Below are 26532 nucleotides of genomic sequence, written 5' to 3'. Positions count from 1 at the left end.
GTAGGGTTTCAGAGGAATAACTCCAATCCTGTGAGTAAAATGCTATCAAACAGCATTGCTTGCTACAGAAAAATCTTTTGTGAAAGAAAGATTCAGTTAATGTGGCAAAGTTTCTTGTCTTATTTTAAGAGATTGCTACAGTTACCACCCTCACCCATCAGTCAACATCCATGAACGTGGAGACACAACCTTCCACTAGCAAAAATATTGTGACTCACTGAAAGGTCAGATAATTGTTAGCATTTTTAAGCAATAAAATATTTTTAAATGAAGTTATGTGCATTTTTTTTAGATACAATGCTGTTGTACAATTAATAGATTACAGTATAGTGTAAACGTAACTTTCATATACACTCAGAAACCAAAATATTTGTGTGACTCACTTTATTGTGATAGCCACTTTATTGCAGTGGTCTGGAACTAAACCTGTGGTATCTCCATGGTATGCCTGTATTTATCTGATAGGGAACAGTGTTCTTCATGTTCTTATTTTAAATTTACCTTCTGCTTGAGCCTTTGGTTTTCAGAGTTTGATAGATAAATTTGAATTTTTTCTTTAAATTAACAAGTTCAAACGTATTTGGGAAAGTTAGTAGAATAGTGATGTGTATAGGTTCTCCTTGAAGATGGGGAATTTGACTAGATAGAGAGGTCAGTGATATACAGATATATAGGTGACCTGTAGAGCTAGAATGGAGCCTAGGCCCTTCAAGAGGTCAGTCTAGTTTGTCTTCTTTCTCACAGATCCTTTTTTTTAAATCTTTTTTTTTTTTTTTTTTTTTAATTTATGAAGTATTTATTGATCATTCTTGGGTGTTTCTGGGAGGGGGGATATGGGAGGGTCATAGGATAATAGTGGAGAGAAGGTCAGGAGATAAACACATGAAGAAAGGTCTCTGGTTTTCCTAGGCAGAGGACCCTGCGGCCTTCTGCAGTGTTTGTGCCCCTGGGTACTTGAGATTAGGGAGTGGTGATGACTCTTAAAGAGCATGCTGCCTTCAAGCATCTGTTTAACAAAGCACATCTTGCACCGCCCTTAATTCATTTAACCCTGAGTTGACACAGCACATGTTTCAGAGAGCACGGGGCTGGGGGCAAGGCCATAGATCAACAGCATCCCAAGGCAGAAGAATTTCTCCTAGTCAGAACAAAATGGAGTCTCCTATGCCCACCTCTTTCTACACAGATACAGCAACAATCTGATCTCTCCTTCCTTTCCCCACACTTCCCCCCCCTTCCTTTCAACAAAACCGCCATCGTCCTCATGGCCCGCTCCCGATGGTCGCTGTCTCTTCGGAGCTGTTGGGTACACCTCCCAGACAGGGCGGCCGGGCAGAGGCGCTCCTCACCTCCCAGACAGGGCGGCCGGGCAGAGGCGCTCCTCGCTTCCCAGACGGGGCCGCCCCGGCAGAGGCGCTCCTCTCCTCCCAGACGGGGCGGCCGGGCAGAGGCGCTCCTCACTTCCCCGACGGGGCCGCCCGGGCAGAGGCGCTCCTCACTTCCCAGACGGGGCCGCCCAGGCAGAGGCGCTCCTCACTTCCTCCCAGACCGGGTGGCAGCCGGGCAGAGGCGCTCCTCACCTCCCAGACGGGGCGGCCGGGCAGAGGCGCTCCTCACTTCCCAGACGGGGCGGCCGAGCAGAGGCGCTCCTCACCTCCCAGAGGGGGCGGCCGGGCAGAGGCGCTCCTCATTTCCCAGACCTGGCGGCCGGGCAGAGGCGCTCCTCACTTCCCAGACGGGGCGGCCGGGCAGAGACGCTCCTCACTTCCTCCCAGACGGGGTGGCGGCCAGGCAGAGGCGCTCCTCACTTCCCAGAGGGGGCGGCCGGGCAGAGGTGCTCCTCACTTCCTCCCAGACGGGGTGGCGGCCGGGCAGAGGCACTCCTCACCTCCCAGACGGGGCGGCCGGGCAGAGGTGCTCCTCATCTCCCAGACGGGGCAGCCGGGCAGAGGTGCTCCTCACTTCCTACCAGACGGGGTGACGGCCGGGCAGAGGCACTCCTCACCTCCCAGACGGGGCGGCCGGGCAGAGGCGCTCCTCACCTCCCAGACGGAGTGACCAGGCAGAGGCGCTCCTCACTTCCCATATGGGGTGGCGGCCGGGCAGAGGCGCTCCTCATTTCCCAGATGGGGCAGCCCGGCAGAGGCGCTCCTCACTTCCTCCCAGACGGGGTGGCGGCCAGGCAGAGGCGCTCCTCACCTCCCAGACGGGGCGGCCGGGCAGAGGTGCTCCTCATCTCCCAGACGGGGCAGCCGGGCAGAGGTGCTCCTCATCTCCCAGACGGGGCAGCCGGGCAGAGGTGCTCCTCATCTCCCAGACGGGGCAGCCGGGCAGAGGTGCTCCTCACTTCCTCCCAGACGGGGTGACGGCCGGGCAGAGGCGCTCCTCACCTCCCAGACGGAGTGGTCAGGCAGAGGCGCTCCTCATTTCCCATATGGGGTGGCGGCCGGGCAGAGGCGCTCCTCACTTCCCAGATGGGGCAGCCGGGCAGAGGCGCTCCTCACTTCCTCCCAGACGGGGTGGCGGCCAGGCATAGGCACTCCTCACCTCCCAGACAGGGCGGCTGGGCAGAGGTGCTCCTCATCTCCCAGATGGGGCAGCCGGGCATAGGTGCTCCTCACTTCCTCCCAGACGGGGTGGCGGCCAGGCAGAGGCGCTCCTCACTTCCCAGACGGGGTGGCCGGGCAGAGGCGCTCCTCACTTCCCATACGGGGTGGCAGCCGGGCAGAGGCGCTCCTCACTTCCCAGATTGGGCAGCCGGGCAGAGGCGCTCCTCACTTCCTCCCAGACGGGGTGGCGGCCGGGCAGAGGCGCTCCTCAATTCCCAGACGGGGCGGCCGGGCAGAGGTGCTCCTCACTTCCTCCCAGACGGGGTGGCGGCCAGGCAGAGGCACTCCTCACCTCCCAGACGGGGTGGCCGGGCAGAGGCGCTCCTCCCTTCCCAGACGGAGTGGCCAGGCAGAGGCGCTCCTCACCTCCCAGAGTGGGCGGCCAGGCAGAGGCACTCCTCACTTCCCAGAGTGGGCGGCCGGGCAGAGGCGCTCCTCACTTCCCATAGGGGGTGGCAGCCGGGTAGAGGTGCTCCTCACTTCCCAGATGGGGCAGCTGGGCAGAGGTGCTCCTCACTTCCTCCCAGACGGGGTGGCGGCCAGGCAGAGGCGCTCCTCACCTCCCAGACGGGGCGGCTGGGCAGAGGCGCTCCTCACCTCCCAGAAGGGGCGGCTGGGCAGAGGCGCTCCTCACCTCCCAGAAGGGGCGGCTGGGCAGAGGCGCTCCTCACTTCCCATATGGGGTGGCGGCTAAATCTTGATATATAATTGTTTGTACTATTTTAAATACTCTCAAGAATTCCTTTGTGGTCAGGCGTGGGAGCTCACACCTATAATCCCAGTGCTTTGGGAGGCCAAGGCAGGAGGATTGCTTGAGGCCAAGAGTTCGAGACCAGCTTGAGCTACATAAGAAGACCCTGTCTCTTCAAGAAATTAAAAAACGAAAATTAGCTGAATGTGGTGGTGTATTCCTGAAGTCCTAGCTACTTGGGAGGCTGAGGCAGGAAGATCTCTTGAGCATGGGAGTTGAAGGGTACAGTGAGCTATGATTGTGGCATTGTACTCCAGCCTGGGCAATGGAGTGGGACCCTATCTCAAAAAAGAAAAGAAGGAATTCCTTTGGCATCCTATTCAGTATCTAATAGCTTCAGTTTTTTTCTTCTGCATGTTTATTTCTTGGCACTTTTATTGTGATATTTTATGTATTTTAGTTTTTATGATTATAGATAAAAATAACCAGTTATCCTCATATCGTTGTTTGTTTATTTATTTATTTATTTATTTATTGAGATACAGTCTCACTCACTCTGTCGCCCAGACTGGAGTGCAGTGATGCGATCTCAGCTCACTGCAACCTCTGCCTCCTGGGTTCAAGCCATTCTCCCACCTCAGGCTCCTGAGCAGCTGGGATTACAGGCGCGTGCCACCATACCTGGCTACTTTTTGTATTTTTAGTAGAGACGGGGTTTCACTATGTTGGCCAGGCTGGTCTCAAACTCCTGACCTCAAGTGATCCGCCTGGTTTGGCCCACAAAGTACTGGGATTACAGGTATGAGCCACTGCATGTGACCTGTTTTCATATAGTTATAATTACTGTTTGTTTGATTAACATTATAATATATATTAGGACATATGTCTTTAGATTGAATAATTTAAAAAAATGAGCTAGCTTCTCTCTTTCCATGTTTTGCAAGTATAAAGCTTCTCATTTAAAGACATTTTTCCAAGAGTCTTTGCCTAATGTTTGCTCAAATAAGTTTATTAATAAATTTATTATTTATGTAGGTAATGTATTTTCTGTGTATATTGAAAGATTTGTGAACATGTTTTGTATTTAAACATTGTGGTGTAAAATGTAATTATGTTATTTTATGGTTACATAATCAACTCCTTTAATTTTTTTTCCCAGGAGGATAGCAAACAAGCTCAATTTTTAGCCTTGGCAGTAGTATACTTTATCTCTGTTCTTATGGTCTCCAAGTACAGAGACATTTTGGAACCCCCAAATGAAAGGCATAGTCAGTCATGTACGGAAACTGGCAGTGAAAATGGAAATGTATCACTCTCTGGCAAGTTTGCATTTTCTATTCTTTTATACCAAAGTTCAAATAAATGTTACTTACTTTTGATGGTTAAAATATTGATACTGGAATTTAAATCCATTTCTGTGCAAATTAAGGGAGAGCATACATATATTTTTATTATTAACTAAATGTTGTGGCTTAAATATAATGTAATTAATTGCAATTGGGATATTTTTTGTTCTTTAAATGAACTAATTAAAGGTAAGTCAGAAAATGTTATACAAATATAGAGTTGAAAAATTTTATTGACTTCATTTGCTGTGAAGAATCACTAACTCATATTCTCTTACAAGAGACAGACTTGTTAACAAGTAACTGCAATAATTGGAGTATTAAAAGTAGCTGCCAGTTATAAAAGTATAGTTAGTTAAGTAGCTGTTGTAATTATAGAAGTAGCTACCACCCAAAGGAGGCAATTTATTATTCACTCGATATTCATTCAATATCTACTGGATACTTGGGTATATATTCATGACTAAAACAAAACAAAAAATCTCTGTCCTTATGGAGCTTATATTCTAATGGGAGGAGATAGAAAATATGTACATGCTATAAGTAAATTGTATAGTATTTTAGAAGGTGGTGAAAGTGCCAAAAAAAAAAAAAAAAAAAAAAAGAAAGTAATAAAGATGGTAAAAATATCAGGAATGACCAGGAGTAGTTGGGTATGGATTTTTCTCTGAGGGAAATGAGAACTCATTGGACGGTTTTGAGTACAAGAGTTACAATTTATGTTTTTAAAAGTACCGCTGGACTGGGCGTGGTGGTTCACGCCAATAATCCCAGCACTTTGGGAAGCCGAGGCAGCTGGCTCACTTGAGGTCAGGAGTTGGAGACCATCCTGGCCAACATGGTAAAACCCTATCTCTACTAAAAATACAAAAAATTAGCCAGGCATGGTGGTGGGTGCCTGTAATCCCAGCTACTTAGGAGGCTGAGGCAGGAGAATTGCTTGAACTTGGGAGGCAGAGGTTGCAGTGAGCAGAGATCCCACCACAACAACTCCAGCCTGGTTGACAGAGTGAGACTCCATTTCCAAAAAAAAAAAAAAAAAGTAACTCTGTATCCTGTGTAGAGGATATAGCGTAGAGGGCAAGGATAATGACTGTTTTTGACTGGGTACTGCTGTTTAACACCTTACCGTGCACTTAGTGTCCTAAGACATTAACCATTTTAATCTTTCCTTCATGATTTCTTGAGTTAGATTTGGATAGGGCACGGCGGGCATGGTTTATCCCTGTTTCAGATGATGTTTGCTGGGTCTGGAAAATCTAAGATGACTTTTCTAATAATGTATATAGTGCGTCAGGTGGGATGGCTCCAAGAGCTGAGACTGACTGACTAAAACACCTGGGCTGGGGTTGTGTGTCTGCAGCCTTGATACTTGTTCTCAACTGAGTTCCTTGTTTCCTTCATTAGTTTGGAGAGCATCTCTGTCTCCATATCGTCTCTCTACATGTTCTTTCCAGCAAGGTAGATCAGAAATAAGCCACACTTCTTACAGAGATGTTCAGAGATTCTGGGAATGCAAGAGCTGCCAGACCTTAAAATGTGGGCCAAGTACTGGCCCACTGCTGCTTTTGCCAGATCCTGTTGGTTACTGTCAGTCAAGCCTAGTCCAGATTCAAGGGCTTATCAAGGGATGCATACCAGGAGACATGGGGCAGTAGGATTATTAAAACAACCCTCTTCCACAACAATTAGGAGGATATTGCAGTAATAAGTAATCCAGGCAAGAGATTATGGTGGGATGGATTAGGTAGGTAACTAGAGATGGTGAGAGGCAGTCAGATTCTGGATATGTTTTAGTGGTAGAAAAAACAGAATTTTAAAACCTTAGGTGTGCGTTTTGTGAATGAAAAAGGTAGTCAAAAATGATTACAAGGTACAGTGGAGTAGATTAAAGGTGAGAGAGATTTTCAGGAAAAGATAAAAAGAGAAGAAATTCAGTGTTCAGCATGTTGAGTTTGAGATGTTTTTTAGACATGTAAGAGAAGTTGTAGGGTAGCGGTTATATTTAATAGTTTGAGCTTTTTGGTGGGGGGATATAGTGGTATTTAAAACTTGGAGAATGAATGATACCACGAAGGGACTAAATGCAGACAGAGAACATAAGAGGAACAAGGACTGAAACTTGTGTCCCTCCAACTTAAGAAATCAGGGAGAAAAAGAGGTGAAGGAAGTTAAGGAACAATCAGTGAGGTAGTACAAGGAAAACAAAAAGAGAATGGTGTCCTGCAAGCCGAGGAAAGGAAGCGTTGTCTAGTTGGAGGGAATAATCAGCTGCTGCTGTTATGTGAAGTCCTATTAGGACTGAAAACTGGCCATTGGAGTTAGCAAGATGCAGATTTTTTGGTGACCTTGATAAGACTATTTTTGCTAGAATGGGTTGAAACCCTGATTAAAGGGAGTGAGAATTAAACAGAGAGAAAAGGAGGTGTTCCTTGTTGAACTGGATTTTAAGGATCATTGAATTATTTATACATGTAGAAGGGGTAACAAGTTTTCCAGCTGCAGTAACCATGTTTGAGGTAGAGCTTTTTATTTTATCCTAAAGATTGTGGACTTGGGCCAGGCGTGGTGGTGCATGCCTGTAATCCTAGCACTTTGGGAGGCCGAGGCAGGTAGATTGCTTGAGCTCAGGAGTTTGAAACCAGCCTGGGCAACATGGTGAAACCTCATCTCTACAAAAAAATAGAAAAATTAGCCAGACGTGGTGGCACACACCTGTAGTCTCAGCTACTTGAGAGGCTTAGGTGGGAGGATCGCCTGAGCCCAGGAGGTCAAGGCTGCAATGAGCCTAGGTCACACCACTGCACTTCAGCCTGGGCAACAGACTGACACACACACACACACACACACACACACACACACCCCAAAAAAGATTGTAGAGGTCAAGGTTGCAATGAGCTTAGTCACACCACTGCACTTCAGCCTGGGCAACAGACTGACACACACACACACACACACCCCCCAAAAAAGATTGTAGACTTTTTATTACAGGCCAATGACTTTCAACCTTGTGTTGCTACCCATTACTTTAGATAATTTTTGCAAGTATTTTATTATTTATTTTATTATACCATCTATCTTGATAATAGGTGCATTCACTCAGTACATTCTGTAGAATATGTAATTAGTTTTTGCTTTTTTAGAACATGATGTATTTCATAATTCAAAACAGTAGATAGCTATTAGGACAGAATATACCTTTTAAAAATTAGTTCTAAACTTTTGTTTATTTCTTCTGTTTCTGGGTATGATATAGAAATCACACCAGCAGCATTCAGCACTTTAACTACGGCATCAGTGGAGGAATCTGAAAGCACATCGTCTGCTCGAAGGAGGGACTCAGGCATTGGGGAAGAAACAGCCACTGGTTTAGGAAGCCACGTGGAAGTAACTCCTCACACAGCACCTCCTGGTGTCAGTGCAGGCCCAGATGCAATCAGCGAGGTGCTATCTACTCTTTCTTTAGAAGTCAATAAGTCTCCGGAAACCAAAAATGATAGAGGAAATGAGTTGGACACTAAGGCTACACCGTCAGTTTCGGTTTCAAAAAATGTCAATGTGAAAGACATTCTCCGAAGCTTGGTTAACATACCAGCAGATGGAGTCACAGTGGATCCTGCCCTTCTGCCACCGGCCTGCCTTGGAGCCCTTGGTGATCTATCTGTGGAACAACCTGTGCAGTTCAGATCTTTTGACAGGTACTGAAAATAGTTTTTCGTTTTGGTATGTTTCTACATCTGACCCTTGAACAACATGGGGGTTAGGGATGATGACCCCCTGTGTAGCCGAAAATCCACATGTAACTTTTCACTCCCTCAGAACTTAACTACCAATAGCTTATGTTGATCAGAAACTTTCTGATAACATAAACAGTTGATTCACACATATTTTGATTGTTACATGTATTATATACTGTACTCTTACAGTAAGGTAAGCTAGAAAAAAAGAACATGTTATTAAGAAAATCATGAGGAAGGCCAGATGCGGTGGCTCACATCTGTAATCCCAGCATTTTGGGAGGCTGAGGTGGGTGGATCACCTGAGGTCAGGAGTTCGAGACCAGCCTGACCAACATGGTGAAACCCAGTCTCTACTAAAAATACAAAAATTAGCTGGGCGGCGTGGTGGTGTGTGCCTGTAATCCAGGCTACTCCAGAGGCTGAGGCAGGAGAATCGCTTGAACCCAGGAGGGGCGGTGGTTGCAATGAACTGAGATCGCACCATTGCACTCCAGCCTGGGCAACAAGGGCGAAATTCTGTCTAAAAAAAAAAAAAAGAAAGAAAGAAAAAAAAGAAATCATAAGGAAGAAAAAAATATATTACTGTTCATCAGGCGAAGCAAATCATCATAAAAATCTTCATCTTTCTTGTCTTCATGTTGAGTATGCTGAGGAGGAGGAAGAGAAGAGGTTGATTTTAGTATCTCAGGGGCAGTTGAGGTAGCAGAGGTGGAGAAAGTGAAAGGGGAAGCAGGAGAGGCAGACACACTTGGTGTAAATTTACAGAAATGCATTGTAATTTCTTTCTGACCTTTTTGCTTTTGTATTTGTCTAAAAATGTTTCTATGTGGTACAAACCCTTCTTTCACCATTTGCTTTAGTTTCAGTGCCTGTATCATAGAAGGGTCCATGTCATAAAAGAAGTTAAAAGCAGTCTTGAATCATTAGAACCCTTCTGCCAGATTGTCTAATGTCAGTTCATTTTCTGGTACTGCTTCTTCTATGTCTTCCTCATCTGATAGTGGTTTGGATGTTCTTGTCTCCATCAAGTTGTTTTCCCTTTGTTGATCCCTCTGTTCTTGTGGTATCTGTTAGTTCTTGAATTTCTCCGAGATTCATACCTTGAAACCCTTCACCCCTCACCTTTTTGTCATATCTACAGTCTCTCATGATTTCCTTGATTAGTTCTGTCAGAAATCCTGTGAAGTCATGCACAACACCTAGAAACACAGTATTCTCTAGGAGGAATTTATTGTTTCAAACTTGATGGTTTCCACAGCTTTTTCTGTAACAGTGATCCTCAGTGGTATAATCCTTCTAGACTTCCACTGTGTTCTGTTGGGTTCTCTTCCATAGTGTTGACAGTTGTTTCCTAAGAATGCCATGTGTAATGAACCGTAAAGGTCCTTGTGACCTCCTGTTCTAGAGGCTGAATTAGAGAAGTTGTGTTTGAGGGCAATTAGACCACTTCAACACCCTCAGTGTTGAACTCATGAAGTTCTGGGTGGTCAGGGGCATTGTCCAATAGCAAAAGAATTTTAAAAGTTAATCTCTTACTGATAAGGTACTTCCTGACTTTAGGGACAAAGTATCAATAGAACCAATCCAGAAAAAGGATTCTTTTTGTCCAGGCCTTCTTGTACAACCAACAGAATTGCAGCTGGTGTTTGTGTTTTCCTTTCAAGCCTCAGGGGTTAGAAGCTTTATATTAATAGATAAGGGCAGTCATGATCATAAACCCAACTGCATTTGCACAAAACAGTAGAGTTAGCCTATCTCTTCCTGCCATAAATCCTAGTGCTCACTTCTCTTCCTTGCTAATAAATATCCTTTGTGGCTTCCCCCCCATCCCAAATAGGTTACTTTTGTCTGCATTAAAAACCTGATTGGGCTGATCCTTTCTCCTAAATGATTTTCTTGATGTCTAGGAACTCATCTGTTGCCTCTTGGTTGGCAGAAGCTGCTTCTCCTGTCATCTTGATCATCCTTTGCTGGCATTAAATCTAGCCTTAGATTCTTTTTTACTTTAAGTTGACATATAATGACTTCAGTTTTTCTCAAATCATGTTAGAGTCTATAGGTATGCCTTTCTTATAACAATCCTGTACCCACATAAAAGCTGCATTTTCAGTGCAAGATAAAGATATTTCACAAAAAGTGCAAGTTTTTTTTGTTTTGTTTTGTTTTGTTTTTTTTGCCTCCTGGTGTCACTGCAGTGACAACTTTGCCAACTTCCTTTTCTTTGTTACAAGAGTCCTTATGCTGGATTAATTTCTTTGGAAATGGCAGGCAACCATAGCTGCAGACCTCAATCTACAGTACATATCAAGCAATTCAACTTTTTCTTATAATGTCATGACTTTTCCCTGCTGCTTGGGAGCATGTCCAGTATTGCTAGTGGCACTGTGTATGGGTCCCATTATGTTATTAAAGGTTTATAGTATTGCAGTAAACATGATGAAAAATATATGAGAACTGGGAGAGATCACTTTGACTGTGATACACAGTTTACTGGAGAGATGAACTTCCTAGTACTTTGGGAGGCTGAGGCGGGTGGATGATTTGAGGTCAGCAGTTTAAGACCAGCCCGGCCAACATGGTGAAACCCCATCTCTACTAAAAATACAAAAAAATTATCTATGCATGGTGGCGGGTGCCTGTAATCCCAGGTATTTGGGAGGCGGAGGCAGGAGAATCGCTTGAACCTGGGAGGCGGAGGTTGCAGTGAGCCGAAACTGCAGCATTACACTCCAGCCTGGGCAACAAGAGCAAAACTCCTTCCCCCCTGCCCCATAAAAAGAGATGAACTGTGTGCTCTGAGATGACTAGTGTCACACAGCATTTTAAGTGATGCTAACAATACCAGAGCTCAATGCAATTGTGGCAGGAAGTAGCTATGAAATTATTACAGTAGTACAGTATGGATTAATGTTAATTTTATACAGTTATGCTTTAATAATTGAAATTTACATTGTTTACATTTCTTTTAACTGCAGGTGGTACCATGTACTATTTCTAAGTGTTTGTGTGTGTAAGTTTTGATATATTTTAACTTATTTTTGTGTCCTCTGAGATATTTCATTTTATGAATTTTTTTTTGTTGTTGTCTGGGTGCAGTGACTCACACCTGTAATTCCAGCATTTTGTGGGCTGAGGTGGGAGGATTGCTTGAGTCCAGGAATTTGAGACTAGCCTGGGCAACACGGTGAGATTTTAAAACAAAAAGATTAGCTGGGCATGGTGGTGTGTGCCTGTAGTCTCAGCTACTCAGGAGGCTGAGGCGGGAGGATCACTGGAGCCCAGGAGTTTGACACTACAGTGAGCTGTGTTCACGCCACTGCACTCCAGCCTGGGTGACAGAGGGAGACCCTGTCTCAAAGAAACTTTTTAAAAATTGATCCATAATGAGTGGGATTTATTCTGGGGATGCAAGAATGGCTGAACATACACAAACTATCAGTGTGATACATCATATCAACAGGATGGAAGACAAAAGCCATATGATCATTTCTATTGCTGCTGAAAAGCATTTGATAAAATTCACTATTCCTTCATGATAAAAACCCTTAAAAAACCGCATATAGAGGGAACATAACACAATAAAAAGCTGTAAACAACAGATCCACAGCTAGTATCATATAGAACAGAGAAAAACTGAAAGCCTTTTCTCTAAAATCTGGAATGAGACAAGGATGCCCACTTTCATTACTGTTATTCAACACAGTACTGGAGGTCCTAGGTAAAGCAATCAGACAAGAGAAAGAAATGGCATTTAAATTGGAAAGGAAGAAGTCAGTTGTTTGCAGATGATATAATCTCATATTTAGAAAAACCTAAAGAGTCCATAAAAAACTATTATAACTGATAAATTCAGTACAGTTGCATGACAAAAATTAGCATACAAAAATCAGTATCATTTCTATATGCTAACAGTGAACAATCTGAAAAGAGATCAAGAAAGTAATCCAATTTATAATAGCTATAAGTAAAATAGCTAAAAGTAAAATAAGAATAAACAGCCAAAGAAGTGAAAGATCCCTCAATGACAACTACAAAACGTTGATCAAAAACTAAAAAAGACCCCCAAAATGAAAGAGATTTCATATTCATGGATTGGAAGAATTAATAGTGTTAAAATGTTCATGCTACCCAAAGCAATCTACAGATTCAATGCAATCCATATCAAAATACCAGTGACATTCTTCACAGAAATAGAAAAAATATTCCTAGAAACTATATGGAACCACAGAGACTCAGAATAGCCAAAGCCATCCTGAGCAAAGAGAACAAAACTTCAAATTATACTACAGAGCTGTGGTAACCAAAACAGCATGATACTGTCATAAAAACAGATACATAGACCAATGGAACCGAATAGAGAACTCAAATAAATCCACACATCTACAAGTGAACTCATTTTTGACAAAGGTGACAAGAACATGCAATGGGGAAAGGGCAGTCTTCTCAGTGATACTGAGTAAACTGTATATCCATATGCAGAAGAATGAATACCTTTATCTCTCGCTATATACAAAAATCAGTTCAAAATGGATTAACGACTTAAATCTATGACCTGAAACTATGAAACTACTGAAAGAAATCACTGGAAAAACTCTCCAGGACATTAATCTGGGGAGATTTCTCGAGTAATACCCTGACAGCACAGGCAGTCAAAGCAAACATGGACAGATGAGATCACATCAAGCTACAGAACTTATGCATAGCAGAGAAAACAATCAACAAATTGAAGAGACAACCCACAGACTGGGGATTATATAATAACCTTATAATTCTGGTTAACTGACAAGGGTTTTAATAACCAGAATATATAAGGGACTCAACTAACTCTGTAGGAAGAAATGTATTAATAATAATTTAAAAATATTACTACATTTTAAATGAAATGATAACCTTAAAATGGGCTAAAGATCTCAGTAGACATTTCTCAAAGAAGACATAGAAATGTCAAATGATTTTATGACAAGATGCTCAACATCATTGATCAGAGAAATGCAAAGCAAAACAATGAGATATCATCTCACTCCAGTTAAAATCGCTTATATCCAAAAGATAAGCAGTAACAAATGTTGGCAAGGATGTGGAGATAAGGGAACCTTCCTATACTGTTGGTGGGAGTGTAGATTACTACAACCACTATGGGAAACAGTTTGGAGGTTCCCGAGACAACTAAAAATATAACTAGTATGTGTTTATAACACTGTGCTTACCTGTGTAAGCTGTGATTTCCGGTGTGTGCCACCATGCCCAGCTAGTCTTTGTATTTTTAGTAGAGACGAGGTTTCGCCATGTTGGCCAGGCTGGTCTCAAACTCCTGGCCTCAAGTGATCCAAAGTGTTGGGATTACAGGCATGAGCCACTACTCCTGGCCTCAAGTGATCCAAAGTGTTGGGATTACAGGCATGAGCCACTGCGCCTGGCCTCAATTTTTATTTATTTATTTTATTTTTGAGACAGTGTCTTGCTCTGCCACCTAGGCTGGAGTGCAGTGGCAGTCATAGCTCACTGCAGCCTCAAACTCGTGGGATCAAGGGATTGTTCTTCCTCAGTCCCCTGAGTAGCTGGGACCAACATGTCTAGCTATTTAAAAAATTTTTTGTAGAGATGAGGTGTTGCTCTGTTGCCCAGGCTGGTCCTGAACTCCTGGCCTCAAGCGATCCTGCTGCATTGTCCTCCCAAAGCATTGGGATTCCAGGCGTGAGCCACTGTGCCCTGTCTATTCTCAATTTTTATAATTTATTTAGATTTGTTGGTGTTAGATTGAGTACTCAAAAATACGTAAGTGAGGCTATACTTTTAAATTTAATGTACGTTAATATAGTTACATTGTTTACTAATGATCAAAATTTTATGTGTTTTAGCATTTATTTCTTTTTTAAATAGTGTAGAAATTAAATTTGTGCCTTACTGATGTCTTCAGTGAGTAGATCATGAACATATTTAGGAAATCATGCTTAGGTGTAATACATTTTAAGGGGTTTATTGAAATAGAAAACAACAGATAATTTTGATGGTAGCATTTTCCAGGATGTTCTGTAGAATTTAACATGTCTGGTATTCATTTAACAGTCTCTGATGGCAAGGAAACTGCTCTGTTTTTTACCCCCTTTTTTTTTCTTAGTTAGAGACCCCTTTGTAAAAACTTTCATGCTGCCATGGGCTAGTGGAATATCTTTGGGAATTTCAAAGCATCCCTCTGATCATGTATTTATCTCAGGAATGCTATGTCAGAAATCACAACTCTCCTCATATCTTAAGTATTATCAACTTCCAAGGAATAGCTGGAAAGTTTAGAGTAACAGCTACATGAATAAAACCTTGCTGAAAGGCTGCCAGGTTATGGGCCTTTGTGAATGCAAAGGTGTTTGTGTTCATTCCCATGCCAAAATTCTTGCTCTTATCTAATTTGAAGATCCTCTCTGATGATTAGTGAATGCCAGGGATTTATCTTGATAAAGTTCAAGGACTGGTTTGGCTTTTCAACTGGATCCTTAGGGACTAAAGTGGTAGGCTGAAATGCTCTTTTTTCCTTTAGTGAACTATTTGCATGTTAAATAAAATAGCATTTGTGTGAGGGTTTGTGATATTTGAAACTGATATAATACTGAAACGGAACTTCTCAGCTTTATTGATCTGGAAGGCATTGTTGCTATTTGCGTATTGCCAGTAAATTAAAAGAAACTTTGAAATGAGTATCCCTTGTTCAGGGGAAAAAAAAAATCCAGCAACAGTATTTTCATTTGTTCTGTGTGGTACTTTAGGAAAATTACTTCTTTCTCATTAAAATTAGCATAATAATATGTACTACTAATCTCAAGGGTTGTCATAAATTAAATATGATAATTTGTGTATGTTCTTAAGCACGGTGCCCCAAAATATTAAGTATTCATAGTGAGTTCATAAAGAAAAAATGATAATAAGAACAATTTTTATCTCTTTTAATATTTGGTTTATAATTGACAGTTTGAGAAACTAGCTTTCATAATTGGTTGTCTGTCTTTCAAATTCCTTATGCTAAAAAGTTTGAAGCACTTTCTGCTAAAATTGATGTAGATATAAAAAATTCCAATAATTGTTCTTAAACATTAAAAAAGATTTCAATTTGTTTCTTAAATAGAAACTTAAGCTGTAGCCTGAGAAGGATGTCAGAAATATCCCTAGCACATTGCCTGTCATATAAAGTCTCATTTTTGTCAAATGCATATTGCATTTTCCTCTGTGTTTTCCAATGCATTGTATAAAAAGATAATATTAAATGATTAGTTTTTGCGTGATCAATCTTAACTATTGGTAAGTTTAAAATTCTAGATTATTTTTGTAAACTAGAACATGCTTTACTAATTTAGATTTATACTTATATTTAACAAGATAAACACGATAGGTTAAAGATCTCTGTTGAAGATTTTAGTCTTTTACACTGAAACTTTATAATAATAATGACAATGATTGGTAAAGACAATGAAAATATTTCAAAATCTACCTACTGCTTAATATCCTTTTAATTGGATCATTGTAAGTTTGATTTTTCTTTGTTTTTGTGTAGCCTTAAGCTGAAGCAATGTTATGTTAATTCCTTAGAATTGATTTGAATCAGTCAGTGAATTTGGAAATTGATTTTGTTTCTCTATTATGTACTAATTATGTAGTATGAAAGAATGCAGCTTTTTAAAATCTATGAGCAGATATATTTTTGTGATTTTATGGTAGTATATAAATAATTTTATATGTTAGAGATCTTTATTACTGTTGATTATAGATGATTCTAAAATTATGTTTAAATGTGAATATGATTGTGGTGATAAATATACAACTGTGAGCATACTAAAAATCTCTTAATTGTATATTTTTAGTGAATTAAATGGTATGTGAATTATATCTCTAAGGTTTTAAGAAAGGTCAACATGGGGAAACGGTTCAAATTCAAGGCTCTGGTGTTAGATAAACCTAGATTTCCATGGTAGTTCTGCCATTTACTTTGGTTATTACTTTACCTTTCTGAAGTTTATGTTTAAAATTTCGAAAAATTGAATTAATAGGTACCTTAGGATTGTTTTGAGACTTGAATAATAATTCTTGGCATATTGTCAGTGCTTCATTTATCTTAGCTGCTATTAGAATTTATAATTTTATATTACCTAACAAGCAAGCAGGATTAAGAAGAAAGCATCTTGGCAGAGGAGGCATATATACAAAGGGTTGGAGTTGTGAAATGACACAACATGCTTAGCAACCATAAGAGCATGTTGAAGAAGTGTGTGAGGAACATGTAAAATGTAAATTCATGTAGAAAGCCGTACTTCTGATCTATCATTCCTGACAATAGGTGAAAGATCTTGGACAATAAATATTTACTGAACTGAATAAAAGAGTAAGACCTTATTTGTGACTGAAACATTAACAGCAAGAAGCTAAAGGATTAGAAATGAAGTTGAGTTCTTTTGTTGTGTTTAATTAGCCATGTCATCTTGAATAAATAGGGATTGTGCATATTTGGAACAGCTGTAGTAAATTCTGTTCTGTTACCAGTTTTCCAGTGTTTTATTATGAAAATGTTCAGACATACAGAAAAGTTGAAAGAATTGTACAGTGAACACCTGTAGACCCATCACTGAGATTCAACGATTAGCTTTTAGCTCTGTTTGCTTCACCATGTATCCATCAGTCAATCTTATTTTTGTAATGTACTTCAAAGTTGTAGACATCAGTTCACTTCACTCTTAAATATTTCAGCCAGCATGCAGCTCTCTAACTGGAGATCAGTACAGTTTTTTTTTGAGCTAAAATTTACACGCAATGAAAGACACAAGTCTTAAGTGTACCATTTGATGAGTTTTGACAAATTCATGCACTTGTGCAACCTCAAGTCCCCATCATGATATCATTGGTCTTGAAAGTTCTCTTTCCCAGCCAATTCCTGTTCCTGTCCCCCAGAGGCAATTATTAATTCTGATATTTTTTTTTACCATAAATTAGTTTTGCCTGTTTTAGACGTGCATGTTAAAAAAAAAAAATGCGTAAAGTGTATACTCCTTAGTATAAGACGTCATTCAACATAATGCTTTTGAGATTCATCCATGTTGTTTGTTACCTTTTGTTTTCATTCATCAGTAGTTTGTTACCTTTTATTGCTGAATAATATTCCATTCTAGAAGCATAGCACCATTAAAAATTTTCTGTATCTGCATAAAGGACATTTGGGCTATTTCCAGTTTTTGCCTATTATAAATAAAGCCTATATGACCATTACTGTATACGTATTTTGTGGACATAAGCTTTCTTGAGGAAATTCCTAGAAGTGGAATTGTTGAGTCATAGCATAGATAGGTATATATCTTACATTTTGATTATAGGAAAAGCAATTGCACTTTTCTAAGTATTCTTTTCTATTGCTCCATTCAGCCCCTACTTATTGTATGAGTAAACTAGATCTTGCTGGTTCTTTCTTTTGTGAACAAATGTGAAAGTAAATTCTTCATATTTCTCCTCCCTCACCTGCAAAAACATTGGTAGAAGACAGTGATTTTCTTAAGCAATGGGTTTTAAATTTCTCCCTCCAGTAGGAAATACACAAATTACATTTTGCGTTGTTTTTGAAGGTACCACTAACACATATGTACACACACACGTTTGTGTGCATGCACATACACACACACACACACACACACACACACACACACATCATATCTACTCCCCCTTAAGTCAGTAATTTTCATCTGATATAAGCTGCCATGATTTAAGCACACCATTTTGGATTGGGGGCTCAGGTGGCTGTTGCTTCTATTTTTTAGTGTATAGTTAACATTGGCAGTCACCCTTATAATGATGTGACACCAGCTACCCTGAAGTACATTGAATAAGCCATGCCTAGCACAAGAGAACTTGATTTAATTGGCAACAGTGTTTGCCCTCACATGATAGGCACTGAAGTAAAATGAAACCTATTTTGCTTTGTGTGTGTGTTTTTAAAAATAACTACAAAAATGTATTATTAAAATATTGGAATTACATAATTTTCACTTTTGAATGCATGTATAGGGATCAAGTACCTAAGTTACTTTGTTTAGAAGCTGAATACTTTAAAGCTATTAAGGGAATACTTGAAGCTTGCAGTTATAGTACTGTCAACAAAAGATGTGATTAAATAAATTGAATGTTGAAGACTTTAGGCTTATGGTTAACACCAGGTAATTAAAAGTAAGCACTGCTGTGGGAGTGCATTATATATCAGCTGTCCTCTTTACCTCATTAACTGAGTTTTTGCATGTTTATGGAGCCAACTTCAATTAAAAATGCCTTTTAAGTTATGCCTAACAAGGTCTTTTAGTTACTGTTTGGTATAAAGTATTACATTTTAATTGAAATTGGTATATCATAAATACCTGTGTTTGAATAATATACAAGAGAAAGAACTTTGACTATTTGATATTTTTGCATATGGTTTTTATTCCTATGCATTACTTTTTTATATATTATCAAAAGATATCGTCTTCGGGGTTTAAAAATGAAAAACTGGGTTGTATACATGTTAGCAAATTGCTTATATCTACTTTTTTTTAAACTTATAAGATTTCTAAGGTTTTATTATTTCAGATTAGCAGTGCTTTACAATTCTTGTGGAAACGTTGAATTTTCTGCTTTAATGCTTTTGGTTATATTTTATTTGTTAGATAATTAAAGATGATCCTAAATTTTAAAAATACTATGTGGTAAATATAAGCTTAAATGTTAAATAGATTGTTATATTTTCATAGTGAAATGCAGATAAATATGGACAGTATTGAAGAGATTTCATATTGAGTGAAAAGTCTAAATTGTATATCAAATAGAAATAAGAAAATTAGAAAAATAAGTTAGCTACCTAGTTTCTGTTTTGAAATTCATGTAATTAATTCAAGATATCAATTTGTATCTTTCAGTCTGTTTACTTTCTTTATTACAGAAGTGTCATTGTTGCAGCAAAAAAGTCAGCAGTCTCACCTTCCACACTTAATACAAGCATACCTACCAATGCTGTCAGTGTGGTTTCCTCAGTAGATTCAGCCCAAGCCTCAGATGTGGGAGGAGAATCACCAGGTGAGTTAGTTATCAGTGATTTCAACAAAAATGTTTTTAGATCTCATTTTAGCAAAGCTTAAGATTTTTGATTAACTTAAAATTTGGGGGCACATTAGAAACCATTGTGCTTTTATATTGTTGATTGTGTACTACTTTTCTGAATAAATTTGAGTAAAATTAAAAGAAATTAAGTCAAGGATTTCAGTATTTTCTCCACCGAAACCTAGTAGTGTGTGGTAGATTAGATGCTGCTAGTTGGGTAGATGAGTGCATTGATGAATGATAGATTCATAAAAATACTTTTTTCCTTTATTTTCTTTCCCTGCACTTAAGAAGATGTATATAGATAGTGGCCTAAATAAGAAAGTCTTGTTGACGTATAATCTTTTAATATGGTTACTGGTTGTCAAATATTTTGGGCTGTAAAAAAAAAAAAATTTATATAGTGTCCAATACTTTGATTTTTTTTGGCATAGTTTTTTGAATTAGAGGCTTGGAAAGGAATGCTGCTCTGAAGTGTAGCATCATTCTAACAATGGTCATACTGGTTCAGTTCCTCCTATAGCACTTTTATTTTTGTCCATCTCTCCTTCTACATTCTTTCCATGTTTAAAAGCATATATATGGATAAAAAATTATTTCCATGTATAAAAGCATATATATGGATGCAAGATCCTATACGTTGATGGGAAGCTTAATGGTGGTTACTGGGTAAACTTGAATAATGTGAAGAATGTGCAGTATTAAAATGACCAAGTATAACAAAGGGGATGTTACTGTATCAGTGGTTTTCTTCTGGATATTTTGCTGTTTCTTAAAGTTAATAACAAGATATTGTACCTATCAAAACACTCATGATTCTAGGTTGAGATTGATGGAAAATAAAGGAATTTTGAAGGAATGGCCTGGTGGATTATATTGAGATCAGAAATAATGCCGTTACTTCTTTTGGGATATCTCAGGCCAGGGTTTGCCTTCTATTCCGCTGTTCCACCTTTATTTGGCAAATTAGCATATCTTGGAGAGTTTTGTTCCAAACTTGATATTGCTACTGGCCAGTAGCTGGGAATTTTTTTCCTTGATGTGTACTATGTAATAATGTATCCTAGAAACAAATACTATGTTTATTTCTTTTGTCTTCTCTTTTGTTACTGTACTTGTTTTAACAAAAATATATTTTATCAGAAGTTTTAAATGTGTTTAATTTTTTACAAATTTTATAGTATTTAGTGATAAGAGAAAATGTTCCAGTAGGTTAAGTAAAAGAAAGTTATATGCAATTCTTTACGTACCATATAATTACAGCTAAGTGACTTATCTACCTTCTTTACATGGTAAAAGCAAGAAAGTGTATTATGAAGTCATTTTTATCTCCGTGAAGTTGGGCTACTGGCAATTTTGATTTTCGAAATTTACTTTAGGTGGTATTTCTAAAATTTAATTAATAGTCTTGTATTATTTTTATTCTTAGGAAAAATAGTGATTAGAATTTTTTTTTTCTGGTTTGAAACCAAAAGCTGCAATGGTAGCAGAGTTTTGTCTGCCTTGCTTTTTATTTTATAATTTTTTTGAAAAATTAATAGACTTTATTTTTTAGATCAGTTTTAAGTTTACAGGAAAATTGAGTTTGAAGTACAGAGAATTCTCAAATACCCCGTCATTCTCTCCCTCGCTGGTTTCCCCTGGCCCGGTGAGAATTACAAAGGAAAATGGGCATAAAACTCTAGCAAATTTTTAATCTTTATTGTTCCATTATACTCTGATGCCTCTTTTTTTTTTCCCTTTGGAGAAGAAATAATTTGGTAATTCATTTGGAGCTGGGTATGCACATTTCTGCTTCTCCACCCCCATCCAAAGTCCTTTAAAAAAAAAGAATCAACTGTGGTTTTTCTAGAGTAGTCCCTCTTGTGAAAAATGCAATAGTTATTAATATCTATGAAATGATTTACATGCCGTCTTTTAAATTCAGTTATAGTAAATTTTTCAGTAACATCCAAAATTAAATGTAATTTCAGAAATTCAAAGTACATTGAGTAAAATATTTTCCTGTACTGCCCTCTAGTTTCAGTTTAGGAACAGAAGAAATAGGACCCTTTGATTGCTTTTAAGTTTATTCTTTAAAATTTAAGTCTTGGAGTTTTCAGAAGAGATAAGAAACAGCTGAGACATATGGGTAATATTTTACGTGTAACAGTATTATACATTTCTCTCTGAAGCCATTGTATTTTTTCCAGTAAATTAATTGTAATTTAAAATATTCACTTTGAAAAACTGTATGCAGAATTACAAAACAATTTGCTATCTTGAAGACTGTTATATTTATTGGCAAAATCTACAAAACCCTATACCATTGATCCAGCTCATAATGTATCTTATTTTTCTATTATTTAAATTTTGTATAATTTGTGATGGAGTTTCTCAAATAGTTACCATTTTTTTTTTCCATCTTGAGCTAGAATTTTAAACTTTTTTCCCCTCCTTAACCCCCCCCCATTTTTAAAAGAATAGTTATTGCTTTTTCAGTTATTTCAAGTCTTCCTTGTGATGATGGTCTTTCTGTTTACCATCTGTTTTGCTTTCCACATCTGACTCTTCTTTTTCCTCTTTCACTGTGCTCTTGTTACTGTCGTGTGGGTTCTCCATTTCAGTGTATTGCTTCTATTTTATTCCATTAATTGATGCCATGAGCATTACTGCCTTGATAAGAAAAATCTGACCTAATCTAGTGTTTTTGGTTGTCCTGCTTCTTACTCTTCTGCCACCCCACTTTACATGCTTTTACCTACTATACTTGCCCTTGTACTTGTTAGTACTCATTTTCACATGGAAACCACCCCAGCCTCCCAAATAGTTCTCTCTCCCTTGTCAGTATTTTTTTAACTGATAAATTTTTGTTTTCTTTTTGTTGGGTCTCTCGATTTAAGTTATCTGCCATTAAAATAAGTAGATAAATATATAGATGGTTCCATCTTAACAATTTTTTGACTTTATAATGATGTGAAAGCAATACACATTCAGTAAAAACTGTACCTCAAGTATCTGTATGACCATTCTATTTTTCACTTTCAATACAATATTTAGTAAATTATGTGATATATCCAATACCTCCTTATAAAATAGGCTTTGTGTTAAATGCATTTGTGACTTAGAATATAGATGCTCCTTGACTTATGATGGGGTTACATCATGATAAACCATTGTTAGTTGAAAATATTGAAAATTGAAAATGCATTTAATGCACCTAACTTACCAAACAGCATAGCTTAATCTACCCTATCTTAAATGTGCTCAGAACACTTACATTATCCTACAGTTGGGCAAAAAATTTACTTGATAGAGAATATGAAGTTTCTGCTGTGACATTCGTATTTTCTGTTATATATTCACATGATATCTTCAAGGAAATTCCCATTTGTGGATATTTGGAAATTTTGATATCAAAATGAGACACATTTTACATGTGGTACAATTAAAGAGGAACTAATACTAGATAGATAATAATCACAGAAACAGAGTTAAAACTTGCCAGCTTTGTATGAGGTCAAAGCTTTTTCTATGAAAGTATTATCACTGAAATAATTTTATAACCCATAAAAATTGAGAATTTGTTTGCATTTTGAAATAGTATACATTATTAAGACTGTAATTAACATACAAAACTTTTTTGGTGTACAAATTTCAAATTTCAAATTTTAATTTGAATAGTATACCTTAGCTTATGCAGCATTTTATCAACCAAAAGGACTAGTCTAAGAGCAACAATTGTATCTTCTAATTAATAAGTATTAAAAGATATTAATCAGAGGATAAGGCATATCCTTTGTATATGCATGTTTTCAAAGACAATAAAAGCGAAAGTGATTTTAGTAAATATATCAAAATCTAGGAATTTTATAGTCATCAGCAAAGATTTGATTACCTAGAATACAGTATCCTTTCTTTTTTCTTTTTTTTCTTTAGTTGAGACAGGGTCTTTCTTTGTTTCCCAGGCTGGAGTACAGTGGCACAATCATAGCTCACTGCAGCCTTGAACTCCTGGGCTTGAGTGATCCTCCTGCTTCAGCTTCCCAAGTAGCCAGAACTACAGGTGTGTGTCACCATTCCTGGCTAATTTTAAAATTTTTGTAGAGACAGGGTCTTGTTCTATTGCCCAGACAAGCCTTGAAATCCTGGCTTCAAGTGATCCTTCCACCTTCACCCATATCCCTTCTTGTATGTTAAAATATCATTACTCTTTTTCCAATATGCTTTTTCTCTATATTGCAAAGCATAAATGAACAAATCAAAATTGAAACTAGCTCAATAAAGGAACTAAGTATACTGTTCACTAATTTATATGCCTGGTGTTTGCTATTTTGCAAAATTTAGTAATTCTACCACTTACTAGAATATTAGACAGTATCTGTTTATCAGAGCCATATACATTATTAATTAGTACTTTTTTAATATTAGGGAAATATTTGAGTCATAACCATCTTTGCTTTGTGTAAGTTTTAGGCCAATAGGCTTATTTTTATTCATTCAATAGGATTTATTTAATTAGTTTTTACTGGGCATGTAGACTATCCCTGGCTGAATTAACTGGTTCAGAAAAGAGAGAGAGAAATGCAGTGCTAACGTGTTTAGGGGTTAAAAATTGGCATTTGTTTTAATGATTCTTTATTGCAAGGGACATTAGTTATTTAGACCCACAGGGACCTTAAATAAACAATTCCCTACTCCCCAGATAGATGCTAGACAGATGATATATTTGCATGTTCCTTTTTGTTCTTTTGAATGTCTGGAAAACTGTCAGTTTGAAGGAGCCAGTTTATCAGTGCCAGGATAAGGAAAAGATAAGTGAGTATCATTCCACATGTTGGAGGTAGCTTCTGCATTCATGTATTTGTGATCATTTGCTGGAAATATTTAATGATAATTTAAAACAAATTGATTGAAAGTTTATATTTTTATCTGAGTTGAAAAAATACAGAATGTGTTTGGATATTACATTTTTTCCACAGCAGGAATGGAGGACAACCTAGTGTGAAATTACTGATGTATTTAGTTTATTCTTTCATGTGATTTTTTTCTTATAACTATTGCTGGTTAATTTATTATCCTTGTTGGTAAAGTGTCTTCTTATGACTTAAGACACTTTGTAAAAAATCTCTTTCTGCTACATTCTCTTTTAGAATTGAAAATTGGCATTACTTCTAGGGTACTGTGAGGAAATAATTTTTGTTACTGCTTTATTTAGAAGTAACAATGTTGCTTTTCTTTTTCACATTTCTAATACGCATTTCTCATTAAAATTAGTATCATTTAGCACAGTGGGCAGGGTGTGGTGATTTACACCTGTAGTCCCAGCACTTTGAGAGGCTGGGGTGGAAGAATCACCTGAAGCCAGGAGTTCAAGACTAGCCTGGACAAAGTGAGACCTTATCTCTACAAGAAATTAAAAAATTAGCTGAATGTGGTGGTACATGTCTATAATCTCACCTACTCAGAAGGCTGAGGCAGGAGGATCACTTGAGTCCAGGAACTCAGGGCTGCGGTGAGCTATGATCACACCAGTACACTCCAGCCTGGGCAATAGAGCAAGACCTCGTCTCTTAAAACAAAAAACAAAAAACCCAATAAACCAGTTAACACAGTAAAGGCTAATTTTGCCTAAAGCCTCATACACACTCTTTTTTTTTTTTTCCTAAAGCCTCTTGCATACGTTTTTTGGGGAGGGATTTATTTTTTCCATTTCTACTTTTAAGTAAATGGGACCTTATGTGTTATTAGCTTCAGAAAAGCTCAAGAAAATCCATCAATAATCCTAATAGAGAAAATGTCTGATACATTGCAATAAAAATGGTCTTCAAAAACTATCCCCAATTAAGAAAACAGAAATATTTAATTAATCACTGGTAACAGTCAATGACCCACTGTGATTCAATGATCATATTGTTGTCAAGAACTTAGAAAATTGCAGGTGTCATTTACTGAGTGTAATAAAGCCATTGGGTCTGTGAAGTACTTTACTGAGTGTTGTATATGATTTTAGGATTGGACCTGACTCTTAGAAGTGCCAGATACCAAAGGGTGAAAAAATGTTTTTGAACTTCCCTGGTCTTGCCCTCTAATTTGAAATTTTATTGTGAAAAATACAAAAATAGCAATATTTTTATGATGAAATGTGAGTTGATATTTATGCTTTTAAAAATTGTCACAATGGGCTGGGCATGGTGGCTCACACCTATAACCCTGGCACTTTGGGAGGCCAAGGCCAAAGGATTGCTTGAGACCAAGAGTTCGAGACCAGCCTGGGCAACATAATGAGACCCTGTCTCTACAAAAAAAATAGAAAATAGCCAGGTGTGGTGGCATGCACCTAGATTCCCAGCTACTTGGGAGGCTGAGGCAGGAAGACGGCTTGAGTCCAGGAGTTCAAGGCTGCAGTGAGCTCTGATCACTCCACTGCACTCCAGCCTGGGTGAGAGAGCAAGACCCTCTCTCAAAAAAAGAAAAATAAAAAATAATTGTCAGCATGATGAAGTGTGTGCTTTAGCTTCATTTTTAAACGAATCCTACGCGTCCTGACCACCAGTCACTTGGTTAGAGTTTTTAGGTACAGTTAGATCTCAGTTGAGCAGGATGGTGAGGAAGGCAGGACTGTAAGCAATACAAAACTTCCAGTATAAAGGAAAGTCAACTTTGATTATCAAGGGAATGGGAAAGGAAATATGTTGTGGAAAAGAAAGATTAACTACAGTTAAGTTCATTTTGTACTAGGTATGTGCTCACTCTAAGAGGTGGGCTCAGTAATTATCCAGAGGTTAATTGCGGAAGATTGCTGCATTGCTCGCTTTCCAAAAGAAACCAAGCTTGTTGGGGGGTCAAATTGTCTAGATTTTTGGATCCTTAGATTTGACTGAGAGCTGGTAATCAGAACTGAGGGTTATTGATCAAGCATTGGCCTAAAAACCAACATGTTTCAGGAAAGCTCAAAATTGCCTCAGATCCTTGCTGTTTTTTATTCAGTTGTATCCACAAAACCTCTGATTAGGTCCTGGCTATGCTTATCTATATCCAGAATTAACTTTATTTGCCTTACCAAAAAGAGC

General features: G+C 38.6%; 1 protein-coding gene across 3 annotated transcripts in view; it reads left to right on the top strand.

Moving 5' to 3' along the window:
• Positions 1-26532, top strand: part of LRBA (LPS responsive beige-like anchor protein) — a 764782-nt gene that overhangs the window by 190504 nt on the left and 547746 nt on the right. For all 3 annotated transcript variants that reach the window (XM_054484859.2, XM_054484861.2, XM_054484860.2), the window contains exons 29-31: positions 4460-4619; positions 7903-8344; positions 19323-19456. In XM_054484859.2, coding sequence (XP_054340834.1) covers positions 4460-4619; positions 7903-8344; positions 19323-19456 — 736 coding nt within the window. The remainder of the gene's footprint in view (positions 1-4459; positions 4620-7902; positions 8345-19322; positions 19457-26532) is intronic.

This window comes from Pongo pygmaeus, chromosome 3 (genome assembly GCF_028885625.2).
Source record: "Pongo pygmaeus isolate AG05252 chromosome 3, NHGRI_mPonPyg2-v2.0_pri, whole genome shotgun sequence".
Lineage (NCBI taxonomy): Eukaryota > Metazoa > Chordata > Mammalia > Primates > Hominidae > Pongo > Pongo pygmaeus.
Note: the sequence above shows the minus strand (reverse complement) of the source record. Positions and strands in the feature narration are given on the sequence as shown.